At 37.0% G+C, this 18821-nt stretch overlaps 3 protein-coding genes across 4 annotated transcripts; 2 read left to right on the forward strand and 1 right to left on the reverse strand.

Annotated features, from left to right (window-relative positions):
- Nucleotides 1–4359: 4359 nt before the first annotated feature.
- On the reverse strand, nt 4360–6920 carry LOC116206155 (ATP-dependent Clp protease ATP-binding subunit CLPT1, chloroplastic). Its single transcript, XM_031538939.1, has 6 exons — nt 6459–6920; nt 6311–6346; nt 5984–6093; nt 5243–5422; nt 4883–5010; nt 4360–4798 (listed from the first exon to the last, which is right to left on the reverse strand). The coding sequence occupies exons 1-6, from the start codon at nt 6689–6691 to the stop codon at nt 4766–4768; spliced, it is 720 nt and encodes a 239-aa protein (XP_031394799.1). The 5' UTR covers nt 6692–6920; the 3' UTR covers nt 4360–4765.
- Nucleotides 6921–10406: 3486 nt separating this feature from the next.
- Nucleotides 10407–15386, forward strand: LOC116206343 (65-kDa microtubule-associated protein 3). The gene is made up of 13 exons (XM_031539184.1): nt 10407–10709; nt 11090–11179; nt 11302–11508; nt 12013–12264; nt 12377–12586; nt 12679–12834; nt 12946–13105; nt 13192–13343; nt 13453–13540; nt 13652–13725; nt 13814–13888; nt 14004–14292; nt 14681–15386. Exons 2-13 carry the CDS (start codon nt 11108–11110, stop codon nt 15133–15135), a joined length of 2190 nt encoding a protein of 729 aa, XP_031395044.1. The 5' UTR covers nt 10407–10709; nt 11090–11107; the 3' UTR covers nt 15136–15386.
- Nucleotides 15387–16139: 753 nt separating this feature from the next.
- Nucleotides 16140–18768, forward strand: LOC116203305 (AT-hook motif nuclear-localized protein 6-like). 2 transcript variants are annotated; one of them, XM_031534987.1, is made up of 6 exons: nt 16140–16344; nt 16493–16899; nt 17443–17510; nt 17623–17754; nt 18045–18206; nt 18287–18768. In XM_031534987.1, the coding sequence occupies exons 2-6, from the start codon at nt 16575–16577 to the stop codon at nt 18539–18541; spliced, it is 942 nt and encodes a 313-aa protein (XP_031390847.1). In that variant the 5' UTR covers nt 16140–16344; nt 16493–16574; the 3' UTR covers nt 18542–18768. The 2 variants fall into 2 exon arrangements, with proteins under 2 accessions (XP_031390847.1, XP_031390846.1); XM_031534986.1 differs by having other exon boundaries at nt 16141–16340.
- The last annotated feature ends 53 nt before the right edge of the window (nt 18769–18821 follow it).

An 18821-nucleotide genomic window follows, 5' to 3' on the forward strand; every position in this document is an offset into this window, starting at 1 on the left:
GGAAGCCAGCTCGAGCTCAAAATCAATTAGAGGGTCGAAGGAGTTCAAGCTCGAACTAGAGCATCAATCAATCAATATATATATAAGTAAATTATTTGCATATCTCTCACGCATTCTCCTCCAAAAATGAAACATGAAGAAGACACGTTATCGCTTACAGGCTCCCTCGAAGCCATCGTTAGTTTAATTATGTAAATAGTATATAGTGAAATATGTGTAAAATATTTGATATACAATGAAATCTATATATTAACAAGTGAAGATAACTTTCAACTTTACATTATAAGAATATATATATATATATATGCGCTTTTATATCGATTTATATATTTGTGTAGCCATTTGATGCAATATAGTTTTCATATAATATGCAATATATAGATATTTATGAACTTATATATAGTTAAGGTATATTTATGTTTTCTTTATTACATTGATTATTGATTAATATTCATGTTTTCAATCTACTTGGGTTGATTTAAACGGTTCGACACTTATTCCGCTTAAGTAAGGCCTAGGATTCAACTCATTGTGAATATAGAAAATCGTCGGAGCCCGATTGGACTTTCGAATACTATGATTCACACCTAAAAAAATATTCGTATTTTCAACTACCTCATTTTGATATGAAAGTATACATATTTTCCTTTTTTCCTTGCATATATATATGACCTATCTATTTCGGAAAGATATGATATATTTAGTATGCTATATAAAGAAGTAAATTGACAATATTCGATTATTATTTCTTTATTCTACTTTTATATCTTGACATAATTATTTTGAAAATCATATTTTTATTGGAAATTGATAGATATCGTCCAATATTTGAATAAGTAGAATTGTTAATATTTTAATTGGCATATAAAATTCTTATTAAATTTATCATCAAATGTTTAAAATCACTAACTTTTTTATTCCATTCGTATTCCCACTCAGTAAATTTTTCTTCATCTCCACTCATATATTTATGTATATTTTCCCCCTTTTTTTTCTTGGATTTTAGTTTGTTCTATTGTTTATAATCGTTAAAGATTATTATATTTTACTTATAAATGTTTATTCTATATGTTGTTGAATGCAATTGATTATTTTGAAAAAAATTAAATTTTATGTATTATATATAAATGATTCGTTGCAATGTAACATGTATAAATATTTGAATAGATTAATTGCAACTAATTTTTTTAAAAATTTTGTCCATGCAATACGCGGGCCTTCAACTAATATTTGTTTTAAATCTTTTGCAGCTATACCTATACATCTTTTTTGGTCTAATTTTTTTCCTTTTCACTGGGCCAATCCCTCGAGATTTGTTTGGTTTCATTATTAGACACCGTATTGTGAGTCGAGATTTTGATTATAACTACAATGGTCTTTTTCTTCTTTTTCTCTCCAATTTTCTCTTGTGGATTATGACTTTAGAACATCGGGAAAAGCCTTCTGAGGGCAATTTTGACTGAATAAATGATGGAGATAAGATGTGACCAGAATAAACTGATGGACATAAGAAGACTTTCCTCTTTCCTTTCTCTTATTTATAATTATTATTATAACCATCGTCATTATTATTCTCCATATGAGCATTTGACTTGCCAACATAAATTGATTCAAGTGATTCAGTATTTGTTCCTCTTAAATAATATCTCGACTTCGAATACTGTAAATGAAAACAATCCATGTCAACTTGAATTGCATTAATTGAATCTAGTTGGGCTTTCGAATATTATGATACAATCATAGATGAGCATTTGACTTTAGCGTAGAAACAAAAGGCCTTTCGAGACCCAACCCAAGTTCCCAATTCTGACTTGGTGATTTGATGAGGAAATTTCACAGCACCAAGCAATAAATAATCTATATATATATATATATATATGCATGCAAGGAAAAAAGTTTTTTTTTCTGAATATGCAAAATAAAATAAAAGCTATTCATAGGGCAGATAAGTTTTTTATTAATCATTGAATCAATATATGATCTCAATGGCCCTAAAGCCAAATGGCTATCTGAAGATGTCTCAGACCACCACTGCTGACAACTCATTCAATATATATATATATATAAGCAAGGTAGCCGGTCAAATAACGTTATAATGCTCAGTTACTAAATAAAATTTTTCTATTTGCTGGGTCTCCTCTCTCCGTGGAAAGAAGCTGGATATTATTTGTCTTAAACTTCTCTGAACTCACTACATTTACCGCATCTGGAGGGAGAGGAACGCCAGGCTCTACCGGAATCAAGTCTCGCCTCCAACAATTATAATACGAAGGATTTTCTCGGATGTGAAAGCAAAGTTGTCTGTTCTCCCTCGATTCTCATGCAAAATTGCACACTCTATCATTGCGAGGCATATGTTTCACCATTTTGATACTGCAACTAGTTGACTTGGGAGTAGCTCTTGGGTATTTTTTATTTTACTCCGTATAGAGGAAAATGGTATTGGTTTCTGATGTAAATTCATCTGTTATCAATGAAGTTTCATCATTTATCAAAAAAAAAAAAAAAGAATTTCTATTTTTTGAATTAATATTTTTTATTATAAAATTATAAATAAAATATTCCGTACAGAATCTTTTATTTTATAGATAGAGGCAGCTGGTATATATATAGATATTTTTTGGGCTTGATTCTAGCGGGTACAAAAAAAGCCACAACTACATATACACACACACACAAAGATAGATAGAGATAGAGGCAATTTGTGTATATATATATATTGCTGAGGATAGCTGGTGTAGACGTAGATATCTATATATTGCTACTGTATATATATATATATATATATATATATATATAGAAATAGATCAAAACCCCAAAACTAAAGGCCTTATTTGGAAATAGAGTTGAGTTAAAACTCAAATCCATTCCAACTATATATATATATATTTAATTGAGTTGTAATATAAAGTGAGAAAAAATAATGATTGTGTTATTGAATTATGAAAAAAAATGAAAAAATGTAATGAATAATTGAGAGAAAATAATAATTGTGTTGTTAAATTGTGAAAAAAATAATGAATAGTTGAGATAATTTAGTATTAAAAATTGAATTGAATGATAGTTAAGATAAAAAAAATTAAAAAAAATAGAAAAGTAATAATTGTGTTGTTAAATTGAAAATAAGTAAAGTTAAAGTGAAGTAAAGTTAAAAAAATAACTAATTTGCCAAACAAGGCCTAAATAATCTAATATATTCCAAAATTATTTACCAAAAAACTTTTGAAAATTAGAATCTTACAAAATTTGTAAATAATCAGATTACATCTTTAGATATCTTTGTTGTACATTATAAAAAGTACAAATCGTTTTCAAAATCGTCAAATTGTAGAGCAATCCTGAGACAACACCTACAAAACCTACAAGAAAATCATAGGTTATGAACGAGAACCATGGTTAATATTCAATGGAATTATTTTTAAAAAAATTTCATTTCATGTTGAGCTCCAAAATTTTTATTTTTTCTTTTTAAAATTATCAAAACATACAAACATATTCCTAAGTCATTCGTTATTTTCTTAATTTTTTTAGTTTTTCCAAGAACAAATATTTTTTGATAGGTTAAATTTTAATACAATATAACACCATATAAATATTGACAATGTTAAAGACCAAATATGTCTATTATTTTGCAAAGGTAAACGTGAGCACTTCAATCTTAAAATCGTAAGATTTTCAATTTTTTTTCCTACTTTATAACTTATACACTAACGTACTAATTTCAATTTTGTCATTTTTAGTAAGAATTATTTCATAATCTTGATGTTTAATATATTATTTATGATCAAACTTATTATATAATCTCATAAATAATAAATAATAATATTAAAGAAAATATAAATTTTAATGATATATTAATATACGTAAATGTTTAAAACACTATATTATAAAATTCTTTATAAAAACGAACAGATTCTATCATGTGCAACTTACGAACTCCACGACTAGTGATCAATGATGGCACATGGAAGAACATAATGTTTTAAGTATTCGAGACATGCTCAATCTTGAATCGACAATCATTTAAACAAACACAGCACAAATTTCTCCGGGAGCCTAATCCTGAAGAAGGATGTACAACCCATCACTTGATATTAGGGTGAACTGAGTCTTTTTAACCCTCATGGAAAACCAGAATATTGCTCGGACAGGATCCCAAGGTTGATGATTGCTCGACATTATATTCATCTGAGAAGTTTGCCGAATCAAAATGCAAGAAATACCATCCAGGTATGGTGACAATATAGCAATGAAACAGAACATCATTCAAATAATATCAGAATGGAATGGCAACAACCATCCCATTCAGCATTCTGGTCAAGGCAATCGTTATGCAAGGTAGAGAAACAAAACCACACATTGAAAATGAAAGAATCGAAACCCATCTTTCACCAGAGAACTACCAATGCTACAATGGACAGGAAAAAAGGAGAATTTATGCTAACAAATGTATCTGATTATTATGCTTTGGAAGCAACTGACCTTGAAAGGAAGCAAAGTTGTGAAAATCTATCACAAGAAACTGCAGTATAAAATATCTTCAAAGGGAAAGTCACTAGATGGATATCATCTAACCTAAGGTCCGAGTTTGAATTCCACGGATCAAAGACTTGTCATAGTCCGGCTGCGTTTGAGAAAGCATTAGAACTAGGGGACAGCTTGCAACAATGCAATTAAAATGTAGGTTAACTTAACCCGAAATTACATCTTCTTGGCAGATTCATGGAACTATCGGAGGAAAAATTCAGTCCTTTGTTCTGAGTTCTTACTTGTAACTTAAAACGATGTCATCATCCATCTGCATCGAATATTAACGTATCTTTTCAGCAACTTAATTGGTGAGATGGACCTAAAAATTTAATATTTAAAATAAGGGACTGACCGATTTTGCGAGTTCTTTGGCTTTTTCATCATTAAAACCTAGGGAAGCCAGGATTTTGAGGCCCGCTGACTCTTTTTCTGACCAAATTCCAAGAAGCAAGTGGGTTGTCGTAATTTCTCCATCTTTACCTGCATATTATGCAGAAATTAAGATCCTGATAAGCTTAAGCACAAGGTAAAGATTAATAATAGAGAGAGTTTTACTGCATCAATCACAAGTACTGAAGTTACAGATGGGCAGTCTTATACAATGACTTTAACTTCTGAAATTTTCAGTCTAATACCACAGAGAGAGTACATTTGATATTTTCAGATAAGATGTATAACTGCGACTTAATATGGCATTGAAACAATGGAATACCTGACTTCAACTTTTCATCAACAGCCCAATCAAGAGCCCTCTGAGCCTGCTCAGTCAATGGAGGATGCTCTGGGCTGAAAAAGTACATGTCAGATTTCCCGAGCAAATTAACTGTTTCCTCTCGCACCTTGAAAAGTGTAATCCCATCGTTCCTCAAAAACTTTGCAGTTAGGCTGGTGCCTGATACGAAGAAGAGTACATAATGTTATCCAATAGTTTGGTCAATGACATTAGAGAAGTTCTGCAAAGCTTAATATAGATGACAGCATCGAATCTATGCCAAGAACAAAAGGGATAATTAAGTTAGACGCTCTCAGTAGATAGCAAGTGCTCTCCCTGGGAACAAAAATTCCAGCAATGACAATGAGACGACTCCCAAGGGCTTACTCATCTCTAGGTAATGAGATCATCCTGAGCTACCTTAATTTCATAAGAATTAAAAACAGAGGAGCAGCAGAACAGAAGCAAGACCATCACACATTCAAAAGATGAGAATAGCTAGCTCAAATGCAGTACAAACTACAAGCAAGCAAGACCCCAAGATGTCTCACCCTCGAGTCAGAACATCCAATCAGAAGCATTTCAGTGGTACTATTGGTATATCAACGTCTTATGCACAGTTCAATTTTCGATGACTAGCGGATGCATATGTTCATAACATATTTAACAGAATGAAATCAGACAGGACCGGAGATGACTATGCTGTGATGCAGAAACTTCTTGGAAAGCAATACTACTAACCCTCGACCAGAATGCCCATAAGAAGTGCTTCAGTGCCGGTGTTTGGATACTTGAGCTTCCTTGCCTCCAGTTCTGCCATAGCAAAGGACTTTATAGCCCTCGCTGACCATCTAAGAAAATGCATTAATCAACAACCAAATCATCACTCCTGATGGTGAAAACCAACTCGGTCGAAGCCACTCAACAAATCGCCAGCATACAAACATCTGCTTATTCCAGTCATCCATACATTCCGCAGTAGACATCGAATATCGCCAACATGATAATACAACATCAAAGTTACTCTCATTATTGGGAAAGTGAAGAAGGTGAACTTATATAGCTCACCTGGGGAGTTTGTCAGAAAGGGCCGGCTCCGGTTTCCTGCGCAGCGACATTCAGTCAGGAAACCCTTATCATCATCGACGGAAAAGATTATTTGTTTTTTTCTTTTGTAAAAAGAATTCAAATTGAGCTAATCAGATCAAGAACCTACGCAGTAGGGAGGCTGAGCAGGACCGTGGCGACGGTGGGTTGGCGTTTCAGGGCGAAACTCTTCGAGCTGAGAGGTCCAATCGCCAGCTCTTTCCCAACAAACGAGCTCACGGGACTGCGCTGTCTCAAATTCAAACCCAGGAAGCTGCTGATGCTGCGGAGGGTTTTGCGGCTGGATTGAGAGGTGGAAGCTGAAATTGGAAGTACGGAGAGCGATTGAGCCTGAGCAGCCATGTCAGGTGAAGCGATGTGGGAGGGCGCCGCCGTGGGGAAAAAACTGAAGCCCCAGTTGATTTCAGAGGGGTTCGGAGCTGCTAGGAGGTGAAGTTCCGACTGGTTTATGGGATTTCATCACTTGTCCATTCACTTGTCTACAATGGCGTGGAGTGGAGCCCGTGGAGGAAGAGAGCCCGGGGAAGAGAAGAGAAGAGAAGGAAGAAGGCAGTGGATGGATAGAGTAGAATTATAATAATTTTTTTTTTTTTAAGTTGCTTTTTCCCAAGTGTAATAATAGTCACTAATCAATCATATTGGCCATTACAACGACACGAATAAAGTGTAGGCCTAGGAGTTTCAAAATGTCGGAACATTACAAAATTAAAAGCAGTTACAAATTGAGCGAGATCACCTGCAACCTTTGTTAACTCCACGAAACCTAGGTCTCGTTTGTTTTCAGGGTTACAATCACAAAAATTTTAACTTTAACTTTAACTCAACCCACTACACAATAAAAATACACATTTCCCAAGTCAACTTTAACTTTAACTCAACATACTATACAACATTTGTCATTTTCCACAATCAAAATCAAAGTTACTTTAACTCTGAAACCAAACGCCTCACTATGCATTGGGTTAAGCACACGTAAATGATCCGCTTGCAATAAAAAACAAATAAAGTGAATGAGCCATTTTCTCTAGTTGAACCCGAAATCAAGTCCATCACCAATTTGGCATCCAATGATAAGAATTGAATATGAAGATCGTAGGTTTTTGCGGATTCTGATAGACTAGAGAGGACAAAGCTTTGAATTTTCAATTTTCTGGAGAATTCCTTTTCGGTCTAAATCCTATGAATTCTTTTAGGTAATACCTTGTGTACAAGGATTCTGTGACAATAGAGAAAAACACATAATTGAATGAAAATGAATTACAATATTTAATAATAATATGAAAATTACAATTTGAATATTAAAAAATAACAGATTTGAAAAAAATTTACAAAAAATTGCCTACCATGCTTTTCCATCAATAGTGGTAGTTTAGGCTCTAAAAAAACATGGACTCAAGCTTGCCCAAGTTCAATAATTTAGAAGGATTGTAACCACGTTGAGATGCTCGGAAGCAAATGCCATGGGATAGTAACAACCTTCTCGAACAATGACTGATGGAGTCGTGACCGCATTGTTGAAGGATACTCCTATCGCCATAAACTTTGTACATGAATCGTTAAGGGATAAATCCTATCACTACAAGTTCGATTATCTAAATTACCTTACTCCTGAGATAAGGAAGAGGATGCTCCCAAGCTAAGTTAAGCTGCAATATATCAATAGTTGTGTGTTGAGTTGTTGTTATCCTGGGAGACTATATAGTATTTATCGGCCTCCAAGCTCCCCTGGTTGTTATGCTAGTTTCTCTAAGGCTAAGATCGTGGAAAAGAGGTTAAAGTTAACTTCCTTACTGAACAAGGAAAGTCTCTGCGTGCCCCCACTCCAAGTAAATCAGTCAGCAACTGTCTGGGTAGTGTTTTTCACGTACATTTTTCACGCGATCTTATTCTCGAGGGTCGTGTCTTTGCTTTTATCCACGTGGAATTCTCGCCAGACCGTTCTTCTCCTACTCGTAATGATTTGGCCGAATGTACCACTTAGGCATCTTTCACTCATGGGTGATTCGAAAGAGCATATCATTACGTCCATATTCCTAAACGCAACGTATCATCTTTCCACCTTGAACGACATAGGGAATTCGATTCATGAACTTATTAGTTATTGTAAACAAGTCCCCGACCTTTATTTATTTATGCTAGTGACCCGAATATACTGACCTAGTGCTAGCCCTTTAAATTCATGCCACGTGGCATGAGTTGAAAAACTAATTTCATACTGGCAACAATAGCTCATAATCAAACCATCCTGAACAGTTCGAAAATTTAGCACTGAAGCTGTTTGGTTTATCCCGAATAACGAACAAAACCTCCAATGAAGTTGTCATTTTTCTTTCTCTTTATTTACAATGGGGCATTAGTTTTTCATCTCATTAGTCTTTTATCCCGTGCAACGCACGGGTTCATTATCACATACCAATTATCATCTTATAGGAATTACTCACATTGTCAACAAAATATTTCTTATTAATAAAAGTAGAAATCAATTTAAATACAAAATAATAATTTTCAATGCATTAGAATAAGTATAAATAATTTAATAATAATGTTGCAACTAATTGTCTTATTCAATATGAATTATGTATCTATTAAATCATTAATATATTATAATGATTTATCATAGATGATCCGTTCATGCATTTGCTAATTTGTAATTTTTTTTGCTATAAAAATATTATTTAATGAGGTTTTAATTTCCAAATGTTGTTATATATATTTGTTATTTTCATGAAAAACAATTTCCTGAAATTAGTAATTTTATTTTCAAATGACCTTAGTATGATTAAATTAGTTTGCTTGCAATAATCTTTTTTCCTTTTAAAATATATTAATATGAAATTAATTGTTTCTTAACGCTATCACAAAGTTATATAATTTTTTATATCATTGAAAAAAAACTTGCTTTTAAGTCATTTAGTTAATTACTTATCCTATTGATAATTGAGCATATTATATTAAATTTTGTTATATTTATGAAATTATGCATTGTCATTAATAGAAACTAATTTTTAGCTAATAATATATATATATATATCTACATATAACATTCTATCCATAATTGATTCCTACATTTACAATCACTTATTAATAATTTTCTAAATTATGTTAGTTCAAAAGAGTTTTCTCTCTCTCTTTTTTTGGGTAAGTAAGAGTTTGCTCCTTTAAGCATTAAATAGTGTATTTTACAACAATATTATATCAAAATTTGTTATATTTATGAAATTATACATTTTCATTTATATAAACCAATTTTTAGCTAATTGTTATATTTTACAAACTTTTTTTTAATTCTCCTAAAATTTTATAATAACATAAGAAAGTTTACAAAAATTGTTTATTGATAAAGCAAATTGATGATTCTAACCCAGTTGTGAATTAACATCGGATTGGGTCTGGGTCGGATCAATTTCTTCAGTTCAATTGTGTTCAAACTTCAAATTCAAGTAGGAACGACTCGACTAAATGGCACGAGTTGGCTGTAGTGACGAAGCTTCCGTCCGTGATTGTTTGTACTTATTATGCAGCATTATTATGGTACACATTATACAAAATGTCACGTGACAATATAAACAAAAATAGAAACAATATTATTTGTAATGATCATACAACGCGAAAAATTAATTATAAAATTTATAATAATGAGAAAAGTGACCCGTGAAACATACATATATATAGGGCCATAATTTTGGATAACCATAAAGAGATTCGTTATTATTTCTCACAGCACCATATTAATGAAGTGTCATTTTCTCCAGTAATCAGGATTGGCATTACGGACATCTGATCAAGCTATGGGATTTGGTTAGGACCGATTCAAACCTAAAGGGAATCATGTTGGAAAAATATGAAAAGTTTAGGGACCGATATTGGTTAAAGTCAAACGTCAGGGACGTTTTATTCACGTATACAAACTCTGGCTGTGCTACGTGGTAACACGGAATTGAAGGGAAATGAGATCCGTTACGGTTTAAAGCAATAGATCCCAAGTCCCCGGCTCGGCTCGGCTCTCTGCCCCCCTCCCATTCTTCCCTGGAATTTGAAATTCAAAACTCGGGAGGTTTTTGAAGTTCTTGAGGGACCGGACCGAAGCCGAAACATCATCTCATCATCTCACATCTCATCCGCTCCCTTCTCCTCTCAACGGTCCTCTCTCTCTCTCTCTCTCTCTCTCTCTTCCCTCTCACATACACTCTCTCTCTCTCGCTCCACTCTCTCTTCTTCAACGACTGCCTGAGCTCAATTCGATCCCCAGACGGCGCCATCTTCCCAGGGAAAGCTCAATTTTCTCGGGAGAAACCACAGCTGCGAAGAAATCTCTGTGCAGAGCAAATAAATCACTGTCGGAGCACCGTTTCTGCTTCAGGTTCGTCTTCAGATCTACTGTCTTCTTGCCCTCCTCTGATGCTCCCTAGGTTTCTTCCCTTCCAGTCAAGGTAGCTCCGCATTCGTTTTTTTTTTTCGAGTTTCTGAGTTAAAAAAAGGGTAATTATCGATATCTGTTGGTGATTCGGGTGTTTAAGCTCGTCGGGATATGAACTGCGGAGTGATGAGTTCGATCATACGATTGGTTTAATTAGTTGATTTTCCGCCACAACTCTTTGGTATAGCTGCTACTGAAGGTAATCGGGGCATGCCAATCAGTAATAATGATCGAGGGGTTAAGCTTTTCCCGGGGAAGTGTGAATAGTGTCAACTTTTTCCCTGACTGAGTATATGAGTATTTAACGTGATTGATATTTTTAGGAACACTTGATTCTCGGCATGTCTAAGACTCCAAGTGATCCGCTTATGCAAGTAGAGACAACATGCGGGACACTTCTATATGAGCTCCAGGTTTGTCATCTATTCCTTAGAGCAAAAGCTATGATATTGCTTTGATCTTTTCCTTTTGTGGGTTAATTCCTGTCTTATTGGAGAAAGTCATTCCATTGATTGTGCACGGCATTGAAATGCAGATAATCTGGGATGAAATTGGGGAATCTGATGGTGATCGAGATAAAATGCTGCTTGAGCTTGAACGAGAATGTCTGGAAGTTTACAGAAGGAGGGTAGACCAGGCAAATCGATCCAGAGCTCAGTTACGGCAAGCAATTGCTGATTCTGAAGCAGAACTTGCGGCCATCTGTTCAGCAATGGGTGAGCGGCCATTGCACATAAAGCAGGTCAGCATTTAAGAGCAATTCAGCTTTTGCATGTTTCCCAAGGGAAAGAGGTTCTTCTAAGTTGCTTTAGTTTCCGCAGTGCTGGAGTATCCCAGAATTATTTGGTGTAAAATCTAGGCAAGATTTGGGTTTGATTGAATGAATTGAAGCAGGCCTTGCTAATATGTCAGTTGGACCAGATGAGTTGAATGTCAATTTAGGCATTTATCCAGAAAAGCTTAAGTGAAGGACAAAGACTAGTATCTACCCTGTTGAAGAAAGCTCATGGCATGATAAATACATATTCAAGTGGGGCTTACCTGGAGCGGTTGCAGCAGTTGATGTCCTGAACCTAGACGAGTCATGTTATTTTAGTAAAAACAACTTCCAATTGTTCCCATCTCACTACTTTAGCTTTAAGATTTTTGTTATTTTAGGCATTTGATATTTCTATGTTGTGGATTGTACTATTCATAGTAAACTAGAGGAGATGAAGCACGCTAACAGAGTGCTTCTTTCTCCCAGCCTGATCAGAATACCGGAAGCTTGAAGGAAGAGCTGCAGAACATTCTTCCACAACTAGAGGAGATGCGGAAAAGGCAATGTGACAGAAGAAATCAGTTTATTGAAGTTCTCGAGCAGATTCAAGGAATTGCAAATGAAATGTCTATGTACACTGACAAAAAATGTTCGAAACTGGTTTTGGACGAGTCTGATCTATCTTTGAGGAAGCTTGAGGAACTCCATAGACAGTTACATGCACTTCAAAAAGAGAAGGCAATAAGCTCATTTTGTCATTGTTAAATCTTATCTGCCTTTTCCATTTGAAGATCTAATTTACTAACTTAGTGTGCTCTTTTTTGCCTTCCCCCCCCCCCCCCCTCTGTAGACTGATCGCCTGATGCAGGTTCAGGACCACTTGAATGTATTAAATTCACTCTGTTTGGTGCTTGGTTTGGATTTCAAGCACACTGCTGCAGAGGTTCATCCGAGCTTAGTTGATTCTGAAAGATCCCGGGACATAAGTAATAACACAATTGAAAAGCTGGGTGCTGCAATAGCAAAACTAAGAGAGGTCAAATTACAGAGGATGCAAAGGGTAATTAACAGTTACGATAAGTTTTGATAGCTTTCCATTTGGATTATCATTTTTGGTTTCATTGGTATACTGATCTTTCCTCAATTTGGCAGCTTCAAGACCTTGCCACAAATATGCTGGAGCTGTGGAATTTGATGGATACGCCAGTTGAAGAGCAACAGATGTTTCAGAATGTTACTTGCAATATAGCTGCATCGGAGCACGAAATAACTGAACCTAATACTCTCTCAGTTGACTTCATCAGTTCTGTAAGTTACAAAAAGATAAATGATTTGTTCAGGATGTTAAGGCAGCATCAGCCTGGAATATTTGTGTTTGTAAATGATATCTCTTTTGATTAGCTAGAATTCCTTCTATAGGTTGAAGCAGAAGTAGCTCGGCTGGAGGAGTTAAAGTCGAGCAAAATGAAAGAACTTGTTTTGAAGAAGAGGGCAGAATTAGAGGAAATTTGCCGCAAGACGCATTTGATTGCTGAAGCAGATACAGCCGTTGACTATGCCATAGCAGCTGTAGAGTCTGGTATTACTCGTATAAACACAGTTATTTTGATGGCCTTGCTTTTTTCCTTAAAAAAATTAAATCTGATTCAATTTTTATTGTTGCAGGAGGTGCTGACCCTGCTTGTGTTCTCGAACAAATTGAACTGGAGATCGCTAAAGTCAAAGAAGAAGCCTTCAGTCGGAAAGAACTGCTTGAGAAGGTCGAGAAATGGTTGGCTGCTTGTGAAGAGGAGTCGTGGCTTGAAGAATACAACAGGGTAGAGTGTCTTATCATTGTGTTTATGTCGAGTACCAATGCCATGAACAAATCAGAATCCTTGTGCTATTCCCCTATGCTTAACTGGCATTTTTTGGGGATCCATTCAGGATGACAACAGATACAATGCTGGACGAGGTGCTCATCTTACTCTTAAACGGGCTGAGAAGGCTCGTGCTTTGGTTAACAAATTACCAGGTGTGAGAATGGTATATGTGATATAATAGATGCTGATACAAATCAGTCTGATAGCATAGCCAACCTAAACTCCTCTTTTTTTCCCCCTCATTTGGCATCACCCTGGAGCAGCAATGGTGGAGGCTCTGGCTTCAAAAACCTTGGCATGGGAGAGAGAGAGAGGCATGGAATTCACTTATGATGGCGTACGGATATTCTTTTCCCTGTTTGTCTGTATGCTAGTTTTTACCATTCATTTAATTATCTGGAACTCGGGGGTCTTGTTCCATGCAGATCCGCCTTCTGTCTATGCTGGAAAAATACACTATATTAAGGCAAGAGAAAGAGCAAGAACGCCGTTGGCTGCGGGTATAAACCTGTAGCCCTTCTTGATAACATTTTACTAATAGTACACATCACCTCTATGATTTAACATAAGATCTGTTCTGGTTGGTTTGGTAACGTTGAATTCTGTTCTTAACAGGACCAGAAGAAACTCCAGGGGCAGCTTATTGCAGAACAAGAGGCACTTTATGGGTCAAAACCGAGCCCTTCAAAGACCCAGATGGCGAAGAAAGCTCCGAGGATGTCAACTGGGGGTGCAAGCAGTAGAAGACTCTCACTTGGAGGAGCTATGATTCAAACACCTAAACCAAATCATATTCATTCCGCTAAGGGCACCCCTCACTCACGTGCGCCTGCGAAGAATGATCGGTTCCACCAAAATGATCAATTCAATCACCATGATAACAGCTTTGCAGGTTTATCAGCAGGTAAGAGTCTTTCATGCAGTCCCGCACTTTTGCTTTCGGGAGGCAAGAACTATAATGAATTGGAGATATAGGTCATATGGCAGCTATGGCATGATAGAACTTAATCGCACTTGATGTGATTCTTAAAAGTTGATAATCATTTACTATAATCAACCACGCTATTCACACTCCATAGAAAAGCCAATCTCAGATGCTTTGTACTGAGATGGAGGGAGAAGGAGTTGAATTTGAGAGAGATGACAAACTTATGCTATGTTTCATCGAAAGAGCGGAAATCTTCAGTATGGGATTGGACAGTATTGTGATCATCCTGTTTTGTTTCCTCCAATTTACTGTTTGGAACTCGACCTTACACTCTGACGCTCTATGTTTTGTGGGTCTTTTTTAGGCAGGAGAGGATTGGATGTTGCTGGTCTTCCGGCGAAGAAGCACTCATTTGATTCTGCTAGTGCTCGTGAACCCGAGTCACCAATGATTCGGAAACCTTTCTCGCCGATATCCACCAGAGTCCCAACAAAGACTGACTTGACAAACATTTTAGACGATGCGGCCAATCCAAAGCCCAATGAGCTATTCCACAAAAATCTTGCAAGCAACAACAATGCATTCTCCACCCCCGTGAAGACCATCTCGGCCATAGAAGAGGAGAACAAGACTCCCAAAACAATGCCCATCCCCATCCCATCTACTCCTTCCACCATAACAGTCCCCATGCAGACTGCAGTTACACCAGCCCCCGCGTCTGTTCCCGTGCTCGTGGTGAAGGACATTGTACCGGAAGAGATAGAGTACTCATTCGAGGAACGGAGAGCGGGGTTCGTGCTACCAGTAATCCGAGTCTGAAACTTCAGACTGATTCAACTCGAGTGTCATTGCCTGATGATGTTGAATTGGTTTAATTGAATTTCGGTATGTCGAGGAACAGACTGATTCAACTAGAGTGTCATTGCCTGATGATATTGAATTGGTTTTATTGAATTTCGGTATGTCGAGGAACCATATGGAATGATGCTCAAGTCAAAATACAATTTGGCGTTGGGGCTTCAATGATGATGATTTACGTCTATTAATTGTAATTGACTCGTGTTGCTTTTGATATCATTCGGGCGATAATCGTTCCCTCTAACCTCATTAGTCAAAAAGTTCCGGCTATAAATATGATTGTCGTAAGATTTTCTTATTAGATATGCTGACTCGATGAAATTGAATATCAGTTATGATATATATGCACTTAAGCACGCCCCATGACTCAAAAGAGTGCAACTCGCAGGGACAATTCGGTCATTGTGAATTAGACGTGGACCACAAAAGTTGTAGGAAATTAAATAAAGAAAAGGAAAGCAGAGGGACCGAATTTTAAAAAAAAAATCCTGTCTTGAGCGGCAGTTGAGTAATCTGCACGTAGTCAACTATAGTTTGACTGAAAAGAACAAAGACATGTCAGTAGTTGGGAAAAAATAATAATAATCGGCATTGGGCAAGGCATGCTTGCGCTTACCCGGTAATTAATTTATTTAAAAATAAAAAAGAGAAAAAGAAAAGAAAAGGGTTTTTCTTTTTTCTTTTTCCATTTTCCAAAATATTTCTTTTTCTGTAAATATTCAAACAAACATTATGGACTCTGTCATTTATTATGATATCCTTTATTTAACTTTTCTTGACGGACGTGAAAGTATTGTATTAACCACAATTTATACATACTTTGAATTTTGCTATTTTATTATTATTATTTCGTCTGGCAATTAATTTAAGATTTTTCTTCTTTTCCTCTTTTCCAATTTTTTTACTTTATTGTTGAATTATTAATAAAATAAAGTAATTTCCTTCCCCTTTTAATGCCCGAACCCCAATTTCACATCTGAAGAAAAAATTTCTGTTTTCACCGCAAATTGTTTTTCATTTTTCACTCCCTTTATTTTTCTGCAAGTTTCCGGCTGGTAATTTCTTGCTAAGCTTCACTCAAGCTGTAACCTTGAACTTCCATGGCGGTGTAGAAGGCTTCAGTCCTCAAGACCCACCTGCCGGAACATCCTTACCAAAGCCTTTGAGTGCGTATGAGTTCTCTTTTTTGGTTTCAAGTTCCGTTTAATTTCTGGGATTTTTTTTTTTGCTTCGAAAATGGGCTTCATTTCAGCAATGGCTTGATTATATTTTCGTCGTCGTCGTCGTTATCTTCTTCTTATTCTTTTCTTGTGAGCAGAGGCAGAGCTTTCATGAGTTTGATTACTGAGGTTTCAGAGGGTCGTTAGGGTTTTTCTTTGTGAGCGTGAGTTCATATATAAATGGAGGGAAAGGAGGAAGTTATGGTGGGAGTGACGGTCATGAAGGGCGAGGAAGCTCCGGAGAGCTACAGGGTGGCTCCCAGAACCGAAAGTCCACGTCAGCCTGATGGTCCCCCGGCTGCTGGTGCTGCTGCTGCTCCTGCTCCGGCGGCGGGGTCGGCTGCTCCGGCGAGCTCGGAGGTGAAGAAGAAGCGAGGAAGGCCGAGGAAGTACGGGCCCGACGGGGTGGCCCTGTCGCCAATGCCGATCTCGTCTTCCATCCCGCTGTGGCAGCAGAATAAGCAGAAGATCAAGAAGAAGCATAAACTTCAGTTCTACAGCTCAGGTGAGAATGAGACATATTAAAAGAATTTCGGCCCCCCAAAGAATAATAATAATAAAAATAAAAAGTTCTTGCAATCTTAAGGTACGAGTTATTAGCCGTCGCCTCAGATCTGCCATTGGTGACGCCACTGGTTCGGAGAAAGAGAACCAGAGGCTGTCTTTGAGTTTTAGGATTCCTCAATGTCTTCTTGTTCTGTTTTTGTCAGTTTTCCCCTTTATTTTGGAACACCGGTGGCTTTGAAGCGACAGTTTCTGAGGTAATAAAACGACCATTTTCTGAACAGTAACACGCTGAGCTGACAGAAACTGTGCAACATATGTCAATATTCATGTCGAATTACTAGTGTCTGATTAGACCCACCAATCTCGTTATTGGTCCGAGGTAGCTGAGTTACAAAATTTCCATGGCCTGTTAATTCTCGACATCTGGGGAGAAACCGAGCATTGAGAAGTGAATCCCCGACTGGCAATTCGTAAACTCGCTTGCCTAAATTGTTTATAGATTTCATGAGATCTGGTTGTGTATCATCTGCTTTTTTTGTAGGAGAGAAGCTCGCATTCTTCGTTGGCGGTAACTTTACGCCACACATGATCACCGTTAATCCCGGTGAGGTACGTGACATAAATTTTGCATCATTACTCCTAACAGAATCTATATACGTATTATATGAGTGAGAACAGGGGTTCTTGTGCCTCTCGGGTTTTAATGTTCCGAATCTTACAGGACGTCACTATGAAGGTCATGTCGTTCTCTCAGCAAGGATCTCGAGCCATTTGTGTGCTTTCCGCAAACGGTACAATCTCGAATGTCACACTTCGTCAACCTACTTCTTGTGGGGGTACCTTAACATACGAGGTGAAGTCATGATTCCTACGGCTCTTTAATTTAGGCTCGACTCATCTTTGTTTTCCAAGAACTACTTGGTTAGCTTATTTCTTTAAACGTCCTCTGTTGATGATTTTCCAAGATACTAATGGGACCTCGGTTGCTGCTTCGACTTTCTTTTTCCAGGAAAGAAATATCTCGGTTTTTGACATATTCTTATCATTCTGTGAGAAATCATCTGACATAAAATTCACGCGGCCATTTTTTTGTCAGTTCTAGAATTTTTCACATCGGAAGGCCTTTTTCTCTTTCTCCCACAGGGTCGATTCGAGATCCTCTCATTATCGGGATCGTTTACTCCAACTGAGAGTGGAGGAGCTGGGAGTAGATCTGGTGGGATGAGCATTTCCTTGGCGGGACCCGATGGCCGCGTTCTTGGAGGAGGACTCGCAGGCCTCTTGATCGCTGCAGGGCCCGTGCAGGTAAAATAGCCCATGTTTTCTCAAACCTCTGTTCATGTTTTTCTTCGACAACCAAGGTTCTGATATTTGCCAAATTTAAGGTCGTGGTTGGAAGTTTTATATCGGGTCACCAGCTGCAACAGAAGCCTAAGAAGCAACGTGCTGGACCAGCACCAACTCCTCCCAATGTGGCTGGTCGAGAAGAAATGGGCCGATCATGTGGCGGGTTGGAGCCGAATATTTCGTCAGCCTCCGCCTATAAAGCAGAGAACCCAGCGCGAATTGAGGACCCGGGGATTCTGATGACCGAGAATAACATTTCCTTCTCCGAAGAAGAATCTAACGGCCCCAGCTGATTATTTTCATTCCTAGGCCAGTTGTTTGTGGATGATCTGTTCCTAATTAATTTTCTACCTCTGTTATCTGTTGGTCTTGCCCTGCTCTTCTGAGGCAATGGCATGGATCACTTGAGGATCTCTGTCTCTGACAAGGTTAGGTTGTGACATTTGCTGATGATTCTGTGTACTGTTAGGCACTCCTTAGGTACTTCTCCTTCAATTGGTTAACAAATATTTCCGGATCATTGTTCGACTCGTAATTATTCTGTTTACAGTTGGTTATAACTCTGGCAGAGCT

Source organism: Punica granatum, chromosome 4 (assembly GCF_007655135.1).
Source record: "Punica granatum isolate Tunisia-2019 chromosome 4, ASM765513v2, whole genome shotgun sequence".
Taxonomy (NCBI): Eukaryota; Viridiplantae; Streptophyta; class Magnoliopsida; order Myrtales; family Lythraceae; genus Punica; species Punica granatum.

What these genes read in the sequence shown, in the direction of transcription:
- LOC116206155 (XM_031538939.1), bottom strand. Translation starts at nt 6,691, where the DNA reads ATGGCTGCTCAGGCTCAATCGCTCTCCGTACTTCCAATTTCAGCTTCC. An exon ending in CTGCTCAGCCTCCCTACTGC is followed by an intron (nt 6,347 to 6,458) that starts GTAGGTTCTTGA and finishes GTCGCTGCGCAG; the next exon opens with GAAACCGGAGCCGGCCCTTT. An exon ending in TGATGAAAAGTTGAAGTCAG is followed by an intron (nt 5,011 to 5,242) that starts GTATTCCATTGT and finishes CATAATATGCAG; the next exon opens with GTAAAGATGGAGAAATTACG.
- LOC116203305 (XM_031534987.1), top strand. Translation starts at nt 16,575, where the DNA reads ATGGAGGGAAAGGAGGAAGTTATGGTGGGAGTGACGGTCATGAAGGGC. An exon ending in ACTTCAGTTCTACAGCTCAG is followed by an intron (nt 16,900 to 17,442) that starts GTGAGAATGAGA and finishes CTTTTTTTGTAG; the next exon opens with GAGAGAAGCTCGCATTCTTC. An exon ending in TCACCGTTAATCCCGGTGAG is followed by an intron (nt 17,511 to 17,622) that starts GTACGTGACATA and finishes CGAATCTTACAG; the next exon opens with GACGTCACTATGAAGGTCAT.
- LOC116206343 (XM_031539184.1), top strand. Translation starts at nt 11,108, where the DNA reads ATGTCTAAGACTCCAAGTGATCCGCTTATGCAAGTAGAGACAACATGC. An exon ending in CAGTTGACTTCATCAGTTCT is followed by an intron (nt 12,835 to 12,945) that starts GTAAGTTACAAA and finishes TTCCTTCTATAG; the next exon opens with GTTGAAGCAGAAGTAGCTCG. An exon ending in AAGAACGCCGTTGGCTGCGG is followed by an intron (nt 13,889 to 14,003) that starts GTATAAACCTGT and finishes TGTTCTTAACAG; the next exon opens with GACCAGAAGAAACTCCAGGG.